The sequence below is a fragment of the Rhinolophus hipposideros genome, assembly GCF_964194185.1.
Source record: "Rhinolophus hipposideros genome assembly, chromosome: 9".
Lineage (NCBI taxonomy): Eukaryota > Metazoa > Chordata > Mammalia > Chiroptera > Rhinolophidae > Rhinolophus > Rhinolophus hipposideros.
In genome coordinates, this window is record NC_138055.1 from 14,206,148 (window position 1) to 14,227,369 (window position 21,222).

The 21,222-nt window shown below is 48.5% G+C and overlaps 1 protein-coding gene across 3 annotated transcripts in view; it reads left to right on the forward strand.

The window, feature by feature from the left end:
• The first annotated feature begins 3,892 nt into the window (after window positions 1-3,892).
• NUAK1 (NUAK family kinase 1) overlaps window positions 3,893-21,222 on the forward strand; it is a 71,393-nt gene continuing 54,063 nt past the window's right edge. The window contains exons 1-2 of one of the 3 annotated variants that reach the window (XM_081060848.1): window positions 3,893-4,444; window positions 5,565-5,672. In XM_081060848.1, the coding sequence (XP_080916974.1) occupies window positions 4,187-4,444; window positions 5,565-5,672 (366 nt within the window). In that variant the 5' untranslated portion in view covers window positions 3,893-4,186. The other 2 variants (XM_081060847.1, XM_081060849.1) reach the window with 2 other exon arrangements.

Here is a 21,222-nt window from a genome sequence, read left to right on the forward strand (position 1 = left end):
CTTTGTACTTACTATGCCCTAGTCCTGGGAGGCTCTTCCCCCAGCTAACCTACTGTCTCCCAGATATCCAGGTTGTACACTCCCTTTCTTCCTTGGGGGAACGTCTTCTCCTTACCACCCTCATCATTCTGCACCTCCTTAATCGGCTTTGTTCTTCCTGCTAACCCTTACCATTACCTGACATGTAATACATTTCTTTGTCCGTGGCTCATTGTCTATCTGTAAACCTAACGAAGACAAGGACTTTGTTTCTGTTCACTTTTTCATCCCCAGTACCTAGACTCATGATGGAACTATGGTAAGCACTTAGCTAATATGGCTGAATGCACCCGCCCATTCAGGGAGCAAAATGTAGAGGAGAGCTCTTTATATCTCTCTCCATCCTGCCCAGAACCCCCCCATTTAACCTTTGTCAAACCCAAAGTCTCTTCTGTTGTAGTCAATCAGAGGTTTTCTCCCACATGACTCCAGCATGGTCCTGTATGCAACATATTTACATTCTGGACTTTCTGGTGGCCACTCTTTCCAGGGTGGCACAGTGTTGTTTTCTGCTTCTGGAGGCCTGCCAGTGCTTTCCCTGTTGACGGGGAATTTATCACATTTCAGTTTCTCTTCTCAAGAATAGAACCTTCCAATGAATCCCCGCTGTTTTGTTTCCCTCAGGAAGAAGCTATCTTATTTTTCAGTAGAAAGTTGAGGACAGAGAAAACAAAGCAAATGGAACTGTTGCCAAATGTCATCTTACTCCATCCTCTTCACATGCACGCAAAGAAGGGAGAAAAAGAAGGAATGTAAAACTGAAATATACAAATGAGTCAAGAATTGTCAGCACTGGAGGGGTCGTCAGAGATCAGCTCCCCTGACGATGTATTGAGTGTATATATTATATCCCTTAATCCTCACACCAACCCCAGGGGACACACTACTATTGCCATCGCCAAGCCCACCTATGTTATTACCATTGCCATTTTGCTGTTGAGAGAGCCGAGGCATAGTCGGGGAGAGGAATTGTCCAAGATGGTCCATTAATAGTGATGGGACAGGGACTCAGGCAGTCTGACTCCGGAATGCAAGCTCTAAATCAAGGAGTCCGGGATCTTGTTGGAGGAAATGCTTTATCTATGGAAAACACTTGAATGCAATGCATGATAACATTGTGCTGAAGTGTGGTCCAAATTATAAATGCTATAGGAATTCAGTCTGGAGAGGAACTCCCAGTGCTTGGGCATGATTGTGTGCCAGGCATTGTATGGGGTGTTTCCATCCTTCCCATTTAAGGAGAGGCGGCACAGCGTATGTAGAAGAGGAAGAACACGAGCTTTGGAACTGGATAGGTCGGGTTTAAATCCAGGCGCTGCTTTTACAACCTGTGTAATCCCAGGCAAATTACTTAATCTTTAAGTAAATTAAAGGGTGAAAATAGGGATTATTACAACCACTTTACAGAAGATGGTTTATTGTCCTAAAATGGTACCAGCCTATGGTAGGTACTCTTCATTCTACGAATACTGATTATGCCCCAGGCCCTCAGGAGCAGCACTATCAGCTAGGATAAGCTAGGTTATGCTGCTGTGACAAACAACCCCCTAAATCTCCCGGGCTTAACGCTATCCAAGGTTGACATTTGCTCACACTGCTTTTCCAATGCAGGTTAGTGGGACTGCTCTGCCATCTTTACAGAGACCCAGGTTGGCTGGGGGAGGCTCTGTACTTCCATGGTTGTCAAGATAGGATTGCCAAGATGGTACTTTCAGAATTGTCAGGATATGGGGACTTGCCCACTGGCTCTTAAAAATTTCTGAAAAGCAATGCTTATCACTTCTGCTCTCATTCCATTGGCCTTAGCAATTCATATGGCCACATCTAATTTCAAGAGGATAAGGTAGTAGATTCCTACCACCTCCCCAGGGTGGGAGAGAACCAGAAAATATCTGGTGAACAATTTTAATTACCACTATAGACACAATTTGTTCACCTCTAAAACACTTGCTAATCCATATTTGAAGAAGAGGAAACTGAAGCTCTGAGAGGTTAACACATTTGACCAAAGTCACATAGCCTATCCACTGGGAAGCCAGGCTCAACCTGCATGCTACCTCACTCAGACTCTATTCTACACACACAATGTCTACAGACTTTGTATAAAAGCAGAATATGGTTTCAGGAGGGGGGCAGGGAGGCACTGCAAGTGTGGAGGACAGAATAGGAATTGAATAAACATGGCCTTTGTGTTTGTATTATGCAATAGCCAGTTGTGTGCTCCTGGGGAAGGCAGGAAGTGGCAGAGGGGTTTATGTCAAGCTGCAGTATAAGAGAAGTTTGGACAGATAAGAAAACCAAGCACTGGCGTGTGGCAGAGAAACAGGGATGGAGGAGGTGATGACTGCAGTGTTTTAGGCCATTACTCTGGCAGCAGGGAGGGGGCTTACTGGGAGGACATGCCCTTGCAGAAGTCCAGGGTAAGGTGATAGGGGTAGACAAGAGTGAAGACAGTAGGAATGCAGAAGTGGTGAACCTGAGAGCTGCAGAGGAAGGAGCCCGGCTCACTAGTGAAAATGTAAAGAACCACCAGGGAATCTACAGAATGAACCAGACAGTCTTCATACCTCATTCTTCCTATCCCCATTTGGTATACTGCACCATTTACATATATAAAAAAAATTTCCCTAAGGCCTCTTTTTCTCTTGCCTTCTTTATTTTTCCATGCCGATTCTTAGGAGACGGGGGTGGGGGGCGGCCTCGCTGAGGTGGGATGCACTGGCTGTTACCATCTCCAGGATCTAGCCTCTTTAGTTAAAGGAAAACTCCCAAGGCCCAAGGGGCCAGTAGGCCTGCAAGTTGCTTCCTGCCCATTAGGCCCCCAGCCCTGCTCCATCTGGGGTCCCTGACTTGCCCACCTCCGAAGGCAGCCTTGGCGGGCAGGGTGGGCGCCCAGCTCCGTCCTGGCGCCTCTAGCGCCCCATCTCTTCCATGCCATCTTTCTCCCTCTCCCAGGCGGCTGCCCGGGCCGGAATCCTGGATGGTGATGGAGGGCCGGTAGTCCGGCGGCAGGCCCCAGGTTCAGCCTCCGAGACTCCCTTTCTCCTTTCTTCCGGGAGGGCGCGGAGCCCGGGTCAAAGCGCGCCTCTTGGGGTTCTCTGGGGCGCACAGCTGCCCCAGGCTGGCAGTCCTCCCCCAGCTGGAGGTAGAGGCCTGCGAGACGAGGGTGCGCGCCCTGGCGGGGCGGGAGGGGTGCGCATGCGGCGGGAGGGGGCCCGTGACTCATCGCCTGTAACCCAACACCCGCCCTGCCTCCCCTCCCCCCGCGTCTCCCCCAGCTCCGGACTGGCGGCCGCGGCGACACCTAAAAGAATGAAGGGGCGCCCGGGCTCGGGGCGCCCCCGGCTGGATCGCGAGCGGGCCCCAGCGGCCCTCAGCTCGGAGCGCTCTCGTTGTCCGGGCCCCAGGGCTCCGCGAGCTGCCGCCGCCGCCCGGGCGCGAGCAGGAAGGGAGGCCGAGCGGCTGGAGCAGGAGGCAGCGGCCGCGGCAGAGGGCCCGCGGTAGCTGCGGCCGGCGAGGCCGGGGAGGGGGCGCCCGGGCTTGGAAGCCCCCGGTCCCCGTCCCGGCCGTACGAGGACAAAACCCCCGGGTCGCCGCTGCGGCCTACACCGCGCAGCACAAAGGGCGATTCGCGACACGCACCCATCCCCCTTCCAGCTCGGGGTGGCCCCGGCCCCGGCGGCGGCGGGGAGGTGGGGAAGCCCCGGCCGCGCCGCCCTCTCTCCCCCTCCCTCCCTCCCTCCCGGCCAGCGCGCGCCCCGCCCCCGCCGGGTCTGCCCGTCCTCTCGGGGAGGGGTCGGGGGGCGCGGCGCCCACATAACACTCCCCTCCTGCGCTCGGAGCCACCCCTCTCCCCTCCCTCCTGCAAACACCACCGCCTCCGCTGCCACCGCCGCCACCTCGTCCAACGCTCCGCAGCTCGCGGCGGCGGGTGGGCGGTGCGCGGACCGTGCGCGCCCGGCGCGCCAGATGTGCAGTCCCCGCCGCTGCCAGTGACCCAGCCGCAGCCCGAGCGGAATCCGGCCGCCTCCCCAATGCTGCGGGGGCGACATTGAGCGCACCCCGGCTTCCCTCCGCGGGGACCCCGACACGCAGAGCGCTGTGCCCAGTCCTGCCCTCTCCAGCCCGGCTCGCCCCGCGTGTGGACATGGAGGGGGCCGCTGCGCCCGCGGTCCGGGACGGCCCCTACTTGGGGCCGGGGGCGCCAGGCTCTCCCCCGGAGGCGGTGGCGGGGGCGACCGCAGCCCCCGCGGCGGCGGCGGCCCCAGAACCCAGGAAGCCGCACGGGGTGAAACGGCATCACCACAAGCACAACTTGAAGCACCGCTACGAACTGCAGGAGACCCTGGGTAAAGGCACCTACGGCAAAGTCAAGAGGGCTACCGAGAGGTTTTCGGGCCGTGTGGTGAGTGGGGAAAACCCGTGGGGGGGGGGCGCCGGTTTGGCTGGACGCTGCTGGGGACTGAGGGCATGCAGGGCGGGGGTCTTGGGCACTGAGGCTCTCTTGTCTGAGAGGGGGCTTCCCGGGAACCCCTAGACAGAGTCCTCACTCTCCCCCCCAGCTCCCCGTGACTCAGGCGTGCTTCTCTCCCGAAACACTTGTTACATCCTGTCTGCGCATATTTTAGGGGTTTTTATCCCAGCAGCAAAGTAGTGTTTATGATTTGCAAACACTTTGCAATGTTGGGACCGTCGGGGTCTTCCTCGCGGGCACGCATGCAGACCATGCCCTGGAATGTCTTATTGCTCTAACTCCAAACAGACCCATGTCCTCAGCTCAGAGCTGGTTCTCCAAGTCCTGTGTCCTGTAGATGAGTGGGACCCCCTTGCACCCCCCAACTTGTACTCCCCATCACCCTGGTGCTGCTGTCGCTGCAAGGAGGAGGGACTCCTGCCTGTTTTTCAGAGAAAAGGTTAGGGAGCAAAAGTAAAGGCAGCTGCATGCCTGAAGGTTGTGACAGTTTGCGTCTGGCTTCTGGGAGGATTGAAATGCCCAGGGCATGGGTAACTTGCACATGCTAACTTGCAGCAGACGCAATTACATTTCAGGTCCTGGCTGCAGGGCTACTAAATTGCTTCAGGGGTCTGGCCCAGCCGCCCCACTCTTTGTGACAGCTGAAACCCTGCCAGGGTCTCAACACCATTTGCATAACCCCAAGGAGCACCTTGGGGTCTCTGGGTTGTCCCCACCGTGGTTTGTTGTCATTTTCCTTTCTGCAGAACAGGCCCCTGAAATCCACACTGCTTGTGGCTAGAGGGTTGGGTTCAAAGTGACTGACTGTTGTAGAAAGATTTTATGTGGTGTGGCAGAAAATTAACACGGTTCTTTGATTTGAAGCGTATCAGATATTATTTTAATCGATTTAGGGCCAAAGTCAGGAACTAATTATGGGGCAATTTTGGGGAGGTGTGTAGGGGTCCAGGGTTGCTTATAAACTTAACAAATAACCACAGGGAAATAGCAAAATGAATTGTTGAATGAAGTGGTAGGTTGATGTTGGTATTTTTCTTTTGTGTTTGTGCAGAGACAGCCCTGTGGAAAAAAATTGGACACCAATCAGAAAGTTCAGCACCCTAATTCTCAAATATTTGGATACCTGGATAACTCCCTCATTTTAAGCTTCATTGTTTGGGTTGATAAAACTTTATCCTATAGCTTTTAAAAGTCTGTTATAGGTTCGTTGGAAATTTGAGACATTGTGCACTGTATTTTTAAACTGGCTCCAATAAACAAATTCTGTAGCAGGCAAGTAGGTGAGAATTCACTCTGGGCAGGTGCCAGTTTTGTAGGTTGAAAATTTTAAGGAGGGGGTGGTTGTAAAAATGTCCTTTGAGGAACACACTTTCAGGTTTGTGGAAGAAGAGGCTGAGAAAAGTGCACTTCATTCATGCTTTTCTTCTGAGGTGATATTCCCCAGGCTGGATGTTGAATAAGCAAAAACTAAGCTTAGCTCCTTGCTCATGTTGTCTTAATAGCTGTTGAAGAATCGCGCTGGGAAGTTGGAAAGCAGAATAATGAAAAACAGACGGAGCTGGAGTTGCAGGTTGAGGATGTGAGCTTGTGAGGGGTTGAGTGGTAAGGGTGTGTCTGGGATCTGTGAGGAGACGCAGAAGCCTGAATGCTGGGGAGCTACCGCCAACTGAAAGAATGAAAGCTTGTCTTATGGCAGACGCCTTTATTAGCTTCACTGGGGCTTCCTGTCAGGCATTGGTCTGGCTGTCTGAACAACAGAGTAGGTTAGAGTGAAAGGGATTGCATCAGTAGGGGGGAGCCTGCTTTTCTCTTTTGGTGGGTGTCTCCCTTTATTTGCAGAAACTCTGAACATTCCGTCGGAATTTACACGAATGGCCACGAGGGGGCGCCCTGAGAACAGAAGAAGTTCATTTCTGAGCCATACGAGTTCTGCTGTTATTGTCCAGCCTTGGTTTGGTTTCCCATTGTGCTATTAGTTTCAGCTCAATCTCTTGTTTTACTCAAAGATTATACAGAGATTTTTGAATCTTGTGGAAGACCCCCAAATTGGCAATTTTCAGACTGCTTTCTACTGGATAGATAAGCTTAGAATGTTAGCAAAATCATCTGGTGAAAACCTTGCGTTAAATACACGGGAAAACTGAAGTTCTGTGAGGGGACGTCCTCCTTGGCCTTGAGTCCTCCCCCTGCTGAGCACACTGCTCACAGATGGTGTAAGAACTTAAGTGAGAAACAGGAATTGTCAGGTGGAAAATTCCCTGTGCCTGGCTGAACAGAAAATAAAACAACAGCAACAACTAACTGGTCAGCAAATTGTTCTTGCCCATACGGTGCTTGGTGACTCAATCTGTCAAGAGCAGCAAGAAATTTTCATCTCAAGTATAAACCGGGAGTTTTCTTCTGGTTCCAAGGATACATGAAATAGCCATAACTTGCGCTTGAGGTGCAATTGAGGAGAATTGAGGTACAATTCTGTTTTTTTGAGCTTCGCGGAGAATTCTGCAGTGATGTTTCATTTTCATTTAGAAGTGCTTTTAGAGCATTTCTGAAGGAGAGCAGTGGCTTTAAGCTGCTGTGCCACTGTGAGTGGCTCAAGTCAGGTGCTGCATGAGATGCTATGAAATCAGCACTCCTGAGACGGAAGTGTTTAAAACCAAGAATGTTATAGCTTTCAGTTGCACGTCTGGAAGGGCCTTCTAACTCAAACAAAATATGGTAGAGCATCATATTCTGTATTCTGTGACGGGCAGTTCCGAAAAGAGTTGCAGTGTTGGAGTCAGCTGGCCCAATCCTCCTCGTGGTCCAGATATCCTTCATTCCCAAATGTGGTCTTGTGGCCACTGCCTGTGTCCACGAAACATGGACTCAAAAGTGGCTTCTTCCAGAGGTTAACAAACCCAACAATGATCCACTCTTGCAGAAAGACTAAGAGCCCTGGCTTACATTAAAATCTTGACCCATCCCTTACTAGCTTTGTGACCTTGCCCAAGCTATGTCACTTATGAAACCTCAGCTTCCTCATCTGTAAAATGGGCGACTAATAGTGCCAACTTCATAGATGTATTGTGAGAATTTGAATAAAATTATCTACAGAAAGCCTCAAAAAGGGATATTAACCAATTTTAGTGTCCTCTCTTCGCAGACCTTTTTTTTTCTTAAATCTCACTTGGATTTTCATTTAGATTTTAAGACCATCAAAAGGGCATTGGACAGTTAGCCTAGTACCATTCAGAGAAAGGTGGGAAAAATAATCAACTTTTCAGGTTAATTAGAGAATGCTAGGTTAATTAGGGAAGTGCGCCCATAGGAAGCCAAGACAACCAGATTCTGACAGGCTCTGAGCGTATTTCTAAAGCCTTGAATTTAGCCTTTGTTTATTGCACAACTCTTGTTTTGCTGCAATTTTGGGCAAGGCTGTTGAGCGAGCCCCTTTGTCATAACATGGCATGCATTCTCTTTGAGCCAAACTCCCTGGACTGGCAGGCTGCACAAAGTATTGCCAAAACCAACAAAGACCAAAAACAAACAACATTTTGGGGAGAGGTGCCATGTGATCACCTCACCACCAAAGACCACGTTCGACTTTCCTTCTGTACCAAGTCATCTCTTGTGAACAGTATGTGGTGTGGTGTAAGCAGGAGGCAAGGTCTCTGGGAAGGAGTGGCAGGACCAGGGGATGGATGTGCCCCCACATGCTAGAGCTCTAGTGTGAGTGATGGGCCATCCTCATTTAGCAAAGGAACTGATTGGACCCAAAATGGATGTTTTAATCACTGGCCCACTTTTTCATAGCCTGGTGCCAGAAAACTGCAAATCAGGGGAGCAAATGAATAAGCTGACCTGCCAAACTTGGGGATGTGTGGCTGTCCTAAGCGTGGTGGCTGAGGTGCCATGTTTCTGCTAAGAGCCAAACCCAGTTTCAGGGAATAAGGGACGTTGGCAAACATCAGTCCAAACTTCACCTCCTTGAGGTGGGGAAAGTAATGCACAGAAGTGTTAAGTGACTTTTCGGAGGTTACAGAGCTGGTGAGTGACGGAGCTGGGTCGAAGGCACAATTCGTCGTTTGGTTATTTTTTCCATCGCTCGTTTAATCGTTACTAGAGTAAGACATGATCCTCACTCTTACAGACCTTATGATCTAGTAGCAAAGATGAAATGTACTTACAAATATTGAACTAATTCTGCTCAGTTCAACCAAGATTTATGAGAGTCTGCCATATGCTTTTCACCATGTTAAATGCTGAGGCACAGACAAGAACTTACCCTCTGGTGGAAGAGACAGAGTAAGCAATTGCTGGGCCACGGGCTCCTCTTCCGTACAGGACTGGATTATGGCAGGTGATTTTCAAATCAGAATGTAGCTCATGGACGTTTACTTCATTATACTGAATTTGATCCTGGACAGGAAAACCCCCTCCCGTATTAGCACTGCTGCTATTATTACCACCAGCTGATATTTTTCAGAGCCTGGGCTCTGTCACACTGTGCTCAGTGCTTTACAGACATTTCCTCTAATCCTCTCAACAACCCTAGGAGGTATGCCCTCTAGTTAGACCCATTTAACAGATGGGGAAAGTGACGCTTAGGGAGGTGAAGTAACTTGCCCGGGGTTATACAGCTAGTCAGTGTCAAACAAGTCTGTGTTGAAACCCATCGCTGCTCGAGGAATGGAGAACCTTCCTTATGTTGCCCAGCTGGTCACCTCTGGATTTGGGTCTTGTACTCTGTATCTGGTGCCAGAAGACCAGTCATGGGGTGATTCTGTTCCTGGGTGGGGGGGCTCTCATTGTTCAGGAAGGGGATATAGAGGAGAGCCATGACGTACTATAGGATTAGGGAGGGCAAGTGCTGTTGATGATGACCCTTAATTTGAGTTTCAGAAGACTGAAATATGGGGCATTTCAGCCAGAAGGCAGATTCCAGGGTGAGCAGGCCAGACTCTTTATAATGCAGGGTTTGTGCTGGGATGCAGTAGGAGGCAAGATGGGTGAGATAGGATGGGGGGTGATATCATCATCATCATAATAATAATAACAGCTAATACTTCTTGAGTACTTACAACCTGCCGGGTACCCATTTTGGATTTCATCCTCCTAATAATTCTGTAATCATCTCATTTTTCAGATGAAGAAACTGAGTCACAGAGAGGTTCATTAGCCTGCCCAAGGCACTTGCAGCTGCAGAGCCAGGGTTTGGACCCAGGCAACATGAATGCAGAGACCTTGACCATCTCCCTTGCTCTAGGGGCCCGGGCTGGTTTCTGATCACAGTGGGGCCCTGAGCCCATCAGTCTGGCGGGCTGGCACGGAGCAGGGAGGCGAGCCTAGAGATTTTTGCAAGAGTTGAGGTATGAGAAGATAAGGATCGGAACCGTGTTGTGGGAGAGACATGTCTGCTTCTGACAAACTAGCTGCTTGCTGGGCCATGACTTAGTTTAATGAATCAGGTTGGGGGCTCTCCACCTGGACACACACTGAGTTCTTCATTGCTGAAGCAGCCTCAGATTCTAGAATCCTTAGGGGACCTCAGGAGGTCAGCTGGTTCACTTCTCTGCTTGCAGACAGAAATGCACCCACACCACATGCCAGGTCTTCGTGGCATTGCTTCCTCATGGGAAGTAACAGGAGATAACGTTGAGTCAGGTATTTTGTCTGTTCTGTTGGTAAGTCCTGTCTAACCATCTGGAACCTACCATTGATGCCTAACATAGTGCAAGCACATAGTAGGTGCTCAACAAAGGCTTGTAGGATGGAATTGAAGTGAATACAGTTGAGCCGGGATATTTTAGAAGGTGTCAAGGCTGTAGGTCATTGTTTCTGACCTCAAGGAGCTTTTTGATTTGCTGGGAAAAAAAGACAATGGCTGGAAATGAATGGCGGGTTACGTAGCAAAGTCTGCAGAGCCAGGCAGACCCTCCCCTGCACAAGTTCCCTTTCTGTTACATGTGCTTATGCACTCGTTAGGGAGAGAGAGACATCTGTCCAGGGCTTGTCAGCTTCCTGGCCATGGCTTCCTGTCCTCAGTGGCTCTGGAGTCAGACAGCGTAAGTCTCATTTGTCTTTCCCACATGAAAGTCCTCGAGCATCTGTAAGTTATGATTTGTGAAGTATCTGCTTTAAAGCAGAGTGCATTTATCATCGCACTGGCCCAGACGACACTGTATAGTGCTGGAATGAGAAGATCCCAGGCCCCAGAAAGGGAGGGGCTGGGCCAAGATGACCCACCCGTGAGTGGAGTCTGGCTGGATTGATAAAATTCTCTGGAAACGGCCCAGGAGCAGCCAGATGTTGACTTCACAGCGAGGCTCTTCAGTAAACTTTTGACTACATGTTAAACCGGGGCCAGGCAATTCCACTCCTGGGTCTGCCCAGGAGAAATGCAAACACATGTCCGCCCAGAAATGTGCACACAAATGTTCACTGCAACATTATTTATAAGAGCCCCAAAGTAGAAGCAACCCAACTGCCCATCAGCTGATGAATGGATAAAATGTATGTTCATTTTACTTACAGATTGTTATTTATAATCAATTCCATAGTTTTATTTATGGAATATTTCTGGAATATTATTCAGGAATAAAAAGGAATGGAATACTGGTACATGTTACAACATGGCTGAACCTTGACATCATCATGCTAAGTGAAGAAGCCAGTTACAGAAAGTCATATATAATGTATGATTCCATTTCTGTGAAGTATCCCAAATAGGCAAATCCATAGAGACGGAAAGTGGATTAGTGGTTGCCTAGGGCTGGGGTGTGTCGGAAGTAAATGGGGCGTAGCTACTAATGGGGGTTTCTTTTGGGGGATTAAAGCGTTGGAAAATTGGTTGTGATAAAGATCGCACAACTCTGTGAATATACTAAAGACCCTGACTTCTACATTTTAAATGTGTGAAATGATGGTGTGTGAATTAGATCTCAATAAAGCTGTTATATAAAGCAGCTGTGTCTTGGGGAGGTGGTTAGAAAGTGGAATGGGGTTAAAACTTATATCTCTCTGGCCCCCAAGATTCTAACCTGTGGGTTCACAGAACTCTCACGCACGTTTTGTGTGAAAAAGCATGGTTCTGTCTGCCATGGGCAAGAGAAAGTGCCCTGGAGTCAGACTGCTTGGGTCCCCACTCCATCCCACCCTTGACAGATGTGTGACCTTGGGCTAGTCACTAATCTCATTTAAACCCTGTTTTCTCATCTAGGGCTCATAATACTTATGTTATGGATTGTTGAGAGGATTCCAGTGCGGTAGCTAAGGCTTTGCCCCATGCTTCGCGCATAGTAGGCATGCAATAAATGCAGCCAGGGCCATTGCTAGTCTAAAAGGCACATTTGTACGAATTAGAAAAAGACCTTTCTCTCGGTGGTTGAGTTTGACAAGGCTCTTCTCCTGGCCTGAAGCAACCCCCCCAAACTGGTGGCTCTATGACAATAGTGTGGGCTGGAGGCCAGTCACTTGTCCCTCTACTGGGTGCCTGGTGTGTGTATGACCTGCGTATATCCCTGTTTTGCAGCCCTGGTGCTGGCTTTCATTATGGTTCTTATTAGCTACCGCTTGTCACTACTCTGTGGCTGAAGAGTCCCCGTGATGAAGACACAGTGTACCCTGAGGGCTGGCACACATTTGCACTCTAGCAATAAACCAGATATATTTAATGAGTGCTTACTAAAGTGCCCTGGACTGTGGGGCATTTCAGAGAATCTGACACATCCTGCCACCGAGATACCGAGAATTTAGTTGGTGTGGGTAATGAACACATCTGGAATAATCTGAGAACCATGCCAGGTAATGAGGTGCAGAGGAAGAAATCATGGCTGTGGAATCAGACAGATGTGGGTTCAAATTCCTGCCTGCTACTTGGCGGCTCGTGGATCTGGGCAGCTGCAACCTTCTGTTTTCTCATCTACAAAAGGCGGCGACCAAGTGGGATTGCCATGAGAAGCAGGGTTTTGAAGCTTCCAACGCAGAGCTTGCTGCATAGTGGGATCTTGAAAACTACACCTGGTATTATTTTGGTGAGACGTACTAGCATCGAGTACCTGGTGACCTTCTTATCTTGGATCATGGCTCTCCCGACTTAAAACCTTCTCACGGGGTGCCAGGGGACTAAACTCTGAATTTGCCATATCCTTCAAGGCTCCTGCCTGCGTGTCTGAACTCTCACTTCCTTAGTCCTCTGTCTTGGCCCTGTGTCCGTTCCCTTGGGAGCACGTAAACCATGTGGGTTTGATGGTTTGTCTGTATACACCCTCCCCTTCTTCCTCCATTAGAACGGACGCAGGGGAACTGTCTGTCTTACTCACCTCTGCATACTGGCCTACAGCCTGGTCCCAGGTATGGAGTAGATGCTCTGTAAATATGAATGCATGAATGCATGAATGCATGCATGAACAAACGAACAACCAACTACATGAAGAGTGCACCAGCAATCCTGAGTAGGGGGAGTTCTGTGAAGATGGGTGGCAGCAGGGAAGGCCCCTTGGGACTCCATTGTCTTCCTTTCCTGGTTCACCCTCCTCCTCAGCAGCGTGAGGACATCTGTGGGCCTGGAGAGGAGGAGGGAACCTGTCCCCCACCCATGGAGGCTGCTCTCCACTGCTCTGCGGCCTCCTTGGGTTGCTCCCCACTTCCCCAAGACTCCAGCCTTCCATCTGAGAAACCTGGTGATCATCTCTGCAGAGCACGCAAGCTTTAGATGCAAAATGCATTTGCAAGACTTTCAAAACATTTTATCCCTGGGTTGTAAATCAAGTACTTAAAGAATTGTAAACTGGCTGGAGTGCAGGAGGTAATGTATGTCTGGAAGAAACACCATCATGATTTACCCTTTAAACTCAAGGAAAGAATCCCACTTGTTTACTTTCATTAGACATATTGAGAGGCAGCATGAGATTTCCAGGGGGAAAGTGCTAAGAGGCCTCTGTGGTAGGTTCCCCTCCTTCCCTGGAAGGGGAGGGGGCTGGTGGCATTCTAGTGACTCAGGGCTCCACTTGAATCTATTTGGCCCAAGGGCAATTTCCCAGTTTTAAAAAAAGGGAGCCTCTTCTCTTAGTATTTCCTAAGGGCCCACTCCCTCCCCGTTTCCTTGTGTCAGGCTCCTTCTATTCCGGTGGCTCAACAGCCACAAAGGCAGCTAGCTGACTGCAGATTGGAAGGAATCTTTGCTGGATGTTGTCATTTCACAGTAGGGGCCCTGGTGTGGAATCCCCTTTCTTCACCTGCACATTGAGGGGCTGAGACAAAATGTTCTCCAAAGTCCCGGCCAGCTCATAGGAAGAGAATCCTGGGATTCGCTGAAAGGAGTGGGTAAGATGGGGACTTCATTTCCTGTGGCCTGGTTTTGGCAGAAGAACTCCTTGTTGGGGGGAAGGGGAAGTACATTCAGCTCTCAAAACCCTTTTGAGATTGTTTGGTGCAGGCTCTGTCAAGTGTAAGGAGAGTCTTCCTATGTGGAGTGTCAGGCTGTGGGGGGGGGTGGGGGCTCTCAGCTTCCCTGCTCCCCGGTTCTAGGATGCCAGTGCATTCTTACTCAGCTCAAGGCAGGCATTGCTTCTGTAAGCGTGTCTGTGGGGAGGCGTCTGAACTAGGCTCTGTATGAATCAGAAAACTCTCACTTTCAGAAACCTATCAGTTTTCTCATCTGTAAAATGGGGTGATAATAGTAGAACCTACCTCCTAGCTTGTCGTAAAGATTCAGGGAGGGTGCTGAGAACAAAGCCTGACATGTAGCCAGTTCTCAATAAATGTTAGCCATTATTATTTAGGATTTAGAGGAGGGCAAGCTCATGTTCTACTGAGTTGCCTGGAAGGATCTTTGTTCATTTCTTAGATACTTAGAGTGTAGGAGGCTTTGCTCTTGGTCCCAATGAAGCCAGAGCCCTGTAGCTGCCTCTGCTCGCAGCTGTGCATTTGTGTCTTCCTGTAGATGCCAATTTCTGCCTGTGATTTCAACAGTGATTAGGACATTCCGCATCCATTTAGTCTGGGTCCTTCATCCTGGTGACAGGTGGGGTGGAGGTAAGACTCCAGGAATGAGGAAAAGACTAAAGAGGGGTCCTCTCCCCAGGGCAAGGGATGTTTTTGGCAGCCTCATTTAAAAGTAAGGCTTAACTAATATGTTTACTATTGTTTCATCCTTAAAGGTGAAATCAGTCAATCAATCAGTCAAGCTCACGTTTAGGGAACACTGCTGTGTTTCCCCGAAAATAAGACCGGGTCTTCTATTTATTTTTGCTCCAAAAGACACATTAGGGCTTATGTTCAGGGGATGTCCTCCTGAAAAATCATGCTAGGGCTTATTTTCCGGTTAGGTCTTATTTTCGGCGAAACACGGTGTATTTGCCAGGTCTGGGGGTAAGTGCGTTACCTGTCACCTCACTGACTTCCTTATCGGCCTTGGACCTAGCCTATGAGAGAGATGCTGTCACCATCTCCTTTACTGCAGAAGGCCACACCTTGTAACCTGGGGGGGGTGGCAGGAATGAAACTCAGTCTGCTTGAGTTCTCAGCTGTGACCCGAGACACTGCTTCCCAAGAAGGAGTAGAAATATCTCTGTTATTTTTTTGTGTGGCAAGTGCCTTTGCCCTGTAGCACATTTAAAAAAGATTTATTCAGGTATGTGTTGAGCTCCTTCTCTGTGCCAGGCACTGTAGGGACCCTGGGGGACACCAAGGAATGAGATATGACCTCTGTCACAAAGGAGCTCAGCCGCCACTTGGTCCTACGACGTGTACCTATCCCTGTGTCATTTTTAAATCCTTAGCTTTGTGGCCCACACTCACCCCTCTGGCTGATCCATTTAAGAGACTGATTCTTTTTGGTGGACTTTTTTTTTTTTAAATCTCCCAGAATTCCATCTCTTTGTATCACGTACATCCATTAATCTGGCCTTGACTCTCTCAGTATCAATTTAAAAAGATGCCTACAAACTTAGGGATACTCTCAGTGGTCCTTGATGCAACATAATTGCTTTGTATGGTTCTTAGTTGATCTGAAAGGGAGCTCGTTCTCCAGTTGCAGAAATCGTGGGACGGAAGAGGCTGACACTCCGCTGATCTTCCGAGCTCAGAGCCCAGCAGGAGCATGTGTTTGGACCGAAAGGCTGGGCAGTTATATGCTCACTCCAGGGAAAACCTCACGTTGTGTCTTCCTCATGGTTAATTGATGTCTGTTTCCCAGGCAGAATCCATCGGAATGCTCAGGGAAGAAACCAGTGTGTGAGTGGGCATGCAAGCTGCTGGTAGCAGAAATCCTAGAGAGGGGAGGAATTAAGTGGAAATCTCCACTAATCATGTCCACCTTCGTGAATGTGTAGGAAGGTCCGGAGCAGAAGGAGGACTCTTTTGCTAACAGTCCTAATAGCAGGAAACATTTAGTGAGTGACAAGTGTGTACCAGGCACTGTTCTGCCTATTTTACATGCTTTCTGTCCTTTGAGCCTGTATTATTATTGCGTTCATTTTGCACTTGAGGAAGGAGAGTCTTAGAGAGATCGAGTGACTGGCCCAAAATCACAAAGCTGGGATTTAGAGCTGGGTTGTCTGACTTCTGAGTCATGGCTGTGACCGCCGGACTCCACGGCCTCTCGTGGGTGTGGAGCCTTGTAAGCCTCTGTAGCTTCTTGCTTTGTTTCTTCACCCACACAGTGGATGGTAGACACCCGTTGAACCCACATGTACAGCTCAGAGACAGTTGTCTCCAGGCTTGTGAAAAATGCCATTTGATGCACTTCTTTCCATGATCCCGATTTTTCTGTGTCTTACTTATTTATGTCCTCCCCGTGCTGGTTCAGTGCATGGCACACATAAGAATGCACTAAATATTTGCTAAATGGCTGTGGAGTGTCATGAGTCTAAGGCTATTGTCAAGGGGGCCTGTCCCGCCATTGCCATAACTTGTGCTGTGTGACCTTGGACAAGATGCGTTCTTCCCCTGGCTACAACGCTACAACTATCTGATCTGTAAGATGAGAGCTCCGGGCCTGATTTTTATTTTATGATTCGTTATTTATTCAACAAATATTTGTTGAGAGCCTGCTGTGTCACACACCACTCTGCTCTAGGCAATAGGGCAAGAGTGAGGATGAGACAGATGAGGTTTCTGCTCTCTTGCAGTTCATCTTATTCCAGGCCCTTCCCGATTTTGCATTTGGTGAGCCCTCATGTCTCCTCTCCAAACTGCTTCCAAGTGGCAGACACTGAATCCTTCCTTCTTTGTCTTCCTTCGCGAGAAGGTGTGTTCCACCAGGGCAGGGATTTCCATCGGTTTTGCTTATGGATGTGTACCAAGCCCCGAACATAGTGCTTGGCAAGTAAACATTGGTGATAGGCAGGCATGCATACCTGAATGAATGATTGCCATGTCTCTCTTGCTAGTGAAATCTCAGGATATAAAAATTCTGGGGCTAAAGCCCAAGAAGAAAATTAAAGCACCCAAGTGCCATTTTTCCAGGAAAAATACCATCTTTATAAAGGCAAGATGCAGCCAAGATCAGGAGGGTTTATTATTTCTGCTAGCTGAAGGATTAGGGAGTCAGGCAGGATTCCTCGATTTTTCATTTGGTGATGCTTTCTGCAAACCACAGAGTAAAAACAAAAACAAAATTTTTCCCATTTTCCCCCCTCTTTTGCTTCAAGTAGAAAAAACACTTGCTTCTTAAAACAGCTCATGAAGGAAAAAATTATAACAAATATTTTGCATTTCTCTGGTGGCGGCACAGTCTGAATTCCTTTCAGCCCCACAATGAGTTCTAATTTTATGAAATGTTTGGATTAGCCACCAATTTTCCGGTGGAATTTAGGAGGCTTGTATTTGTACTTATGCCTGAAGCGAAGAAATCTCATAAAATCCATGCAGTGTCTCGGGCCCAGTGGGACGTTCTCGCCAAGGACAAAATGACCATCAGCGGAATGATGGGGAAGAAAGAGATCTCTCTGGCAGCTGTGGGCAGGCTTTTCGGACACTGGTGTGTTCTTGAACCACAGTGTCTAGGGTTTGGCTAGGCTGCATACCACTTCCAACGGATCATGGGCTATAAAAATTCCAGCCCAAGTTGTACCTGACCTTGTTCCTTCCATTCCCGGAGCCAGAGAACATTAGGGCATCTGGTAATTGGGTAAGAGGCATTTGATAACACATGGTGCTCTATTCCCACCCCTCCCTGCCCCCCTCCCACCCCCAGCCCATAGCATATATTGCCTTGTGTTATAATTTCCAGTTTACTTATCTCTTTCTGCGTCTAGATCTGCACTGTCTCTCACGGATACATGTGGCTATTAAAATGAAAACTTAATACAATGTAATAAAATGAAAATTTCAGTTCCTTGGTCATACTTGTTACATGTTTAAGCGCTTAATAACCCTCGGTGACACGTAGCTCCCATTGATTGGACAGTGCAGAAAAGATCATTTCCATCATCATAGAACGTTCTGAAGCGCAGCCCTGCGCTGGAGGCTGAGTTTCATGACTGCAGTGACACGCTCCACCCCTGCCCTTGCATTATTAGCTCCATATGTAGCACTTGTCACTAACTGTAATTATCTCTTAGAAACCTCAGTCACCGTCTTTACTGTATCGCCAGTGTGTAGGACAGTGCCTGGTATATAGTAAGCACCCAGTAAAGATTTTTAGAGTGAATGAATGAAGTTGTCTGTCTGTTCAGCATTGCTTTGCATGTGCCTAACACATAGTGGGTCTTGCAAAAAAAATTGAATGAATACTTCTAGAGTTTAACTATTGAATGGATTCATCTGATAGCGATTGAGCACACACTAGGTGCCGTTGTGCGAGGCTCTGGAGATGTGGTGATGAGCAGACAGACACGGTTCTCTAGAGTAGGAGCTTATCCAATCCCAGTGGTTCTTAAATGTGCAGGGAACATGTGAATCTCCTGGGTGTGTCTGTTAAAATGCACCATCCCTGGCACCCACCCCAGAGAGTCAGATCCAGCAGGGCTGGTGGGGGGACTCAAGGGGACCTGGAAAATCTTTAGCCTTTTAACTAACATCTCAAGTGGACAATTAAGTTCACGAACTCATCCTAGAAAAAGTGCTACACACCTCGTTGCTGAATATCACTACGGTCACCTCTGAAGTACTCCCCTTGGGAAGCTATGCACCGACGCCAGCACCTAGTCCACCCTTCAAAGCAATTTTGGAACTCTTTTTCTGGAATGGCCATCAGAGCTGTCGTCGTATTACCCTTGATGTCCTGAATGTCATCCAAATGTTTTCCTTTCAATATTTCCTTTATCTTCAGATAAAGAAAGAAGTCACTGGGGGCCAGATCAGGTGAATAGGGAGGGTGTTCCAATACAGTTATTTGTTTACTGGCTAAAAACTCCCTCACAGACAGTGCCGTGTGAGCTGGTGCATTGTCGTGATGCAAGAGCCATAAATTGGCGAAAAGTTCAGGTTGTTTTCGTCTAACTTTTTCACGCAGCCTTTCTAGCACTTCCAAATAGTAAACTTGGTTAACTATTTGTCCAGTTGGTACGAATTCATAATGAATAATCCCTTTGATATCAAAAAAGGTTAGTAACATTGGTGCAGCGAGTTCACGAACTGGTCAGACCTCGTAGTCACTTGAAATGTTGGTTAAAAGGCTGAAGAAGGGGTTGGTCCATGGTTTGTACTTTGAGAAACACAGCAATGGGGAGCTAGTTGTATTTACCTGGGGATACACTACCCCACTTTCTTTGGTCCACATCTTCTCTTGTGATTACCGGAGGGCCTTAAGACCCCGGGCCCTTATGTTGGACCTGAAGCTTGAGGTCTCTTTGCCTTGTATCCTCCCCTAGAGTAATAGTAATACTAGTACACAGTTGCATGGCAGTGATTGTACCAGGTGAGAGACTAAGCATGTTAAATCACTGACCTAAATTCATCCTCATGGTAACTCTAAAAGGTACCTACCATTATTATCCCCATTTTACAGTGGATAAACTGAGGCATAGAAAATCAAGTCAGTTGCCCATGTTTGCTCTACTCAGACCCTGAAGTGCTGTGACACTGCGGCTCATGGTCACTGAACTTGAGCAGCTGCCTCCCAAATGCCACACGGGTCTTCATCTCCGTTCCTCAGAATCGAAGTTCAGGTATATTGATGAAATGCCTGTTTGGGGGATTAACACGTGTGGGCATTATGAGCTCTGTTGATCTACAAATGCCCATGCCTGGCCTCAAGGAACATAATTCATTCATGAGGCGGTCTTTTCCTTGGCCCTACTATGTACCAGCCCTATGCGGTGCTCCCAGGTGTAAGAGGCTTGCGCCTGGCCTAATGTGGGGACAGAGACATAGCCAGGGGCTTTCAGAGAAAGGGTCACAACCAAGATAGGTTTCCTTCTAGGCAGGAAAAGCAAAGCAAGTCTTAAAAACTAGGAGTTCCCTCATTTTGCTCTTTCTGACTCAATTTTTACATAGTTTTGCTGTAGAATATCCCTGTTTCACCCAGCAGAGGTTCAGGGGTGTGTGTGTGTGTGTGTGTGTGTGTGTGTGTGTGTGTGTGTGTATTTTGTATATGTGGTGGGGGTACAACATAAGGAAGAATGTATCTTTCTTTCTTAACCACTTAGCAAGGCAGGACACCCCTTGAGATGGGAGTGCCCAGAACTCCTGACCCACTTGGGAGAACTTTGAAAGAAGGAAGGGGAAAGGGAAAGAAGTGGATATTTTTAGAATACCTAGTGTGTGCCTTCTGCAAGACATATTGAATGAGGCAGTTTATGTGTGGCATCTCATGTCACAGCAACTCTGTGACCTGTGGTGACTCTTAGCCCCCTTTTGCAGTAACGAAGCTGATCCTCAGAAAGAGTACCTGACCTGCTCAAGTAACCAAGGTAACACCTAAGTTCAAAATTCAGGTCCCTCTGCCCCACTGTGACTCTTCCTGCCACCCCACTGGTTCTCAGGCCTGGCTAACCATTAGCATAACTGGGGTCCTTTCTAAAGCTCTCTGGGGATGGGGCCCCGATATCAGTGTTTTTAAACTGCGCTCTTGGTTACTGCAGTGCACTGTGGGAGTTGAGAGGCACTGGCTAAAGCATGCTGACTGCCGAGGTCCAAGGGTCTGCACGCCTGAAGGTGTCCATGTCGATGACGACTGCCCAAGCTGGGAGGGACCTTGGCCACAGGAAGGCGAATCCCCTCCCCCACCGTAGCCCCCCCATGTGCTTTCTCCAGGGAGACTGGTGTATCCAAAGCCATCCCCCTGGACCTGGGCCGGGACCTTTTGCTCTATTGCATCAGAGGCTGCCCGTAAATCGGCAGCCGGCGTGTTTTCTTTTTAGGCCCCAGTTGTAGCGACCTTTGTGTGTCTGTTTATTTCAGGGAAATAATTCCATCCTGCACAATTGATTCCTTGGGGGCTACAGAAGTACATTTGAAGGGACTTCTTTTAGTGGGTGACCTGAAATGTCCTCTTAAGAGAGGCTACAGCTGTTCCCTTTCTCCCAACTCCCGTCTCACTTTGCCCTCTGACATCAACCTCTCAGCCTTACTGTCGTGTTCTGACTTATACACATCTCGTATGAGGCCTACTTGTTAATAATAGTAATTAAAAAAGCGGTTTGGGAGCATATACTGTATGTTGGGCAAACTACTGGGCGTTTTTAATGTGTTATCTGATTGCATTTTCTTGGCAGTGATGAGAGAGTAAACACAAGCCTGAAATCTGGGGAATTTTATCTTTAGAATGGGGAAAGTTACACTCA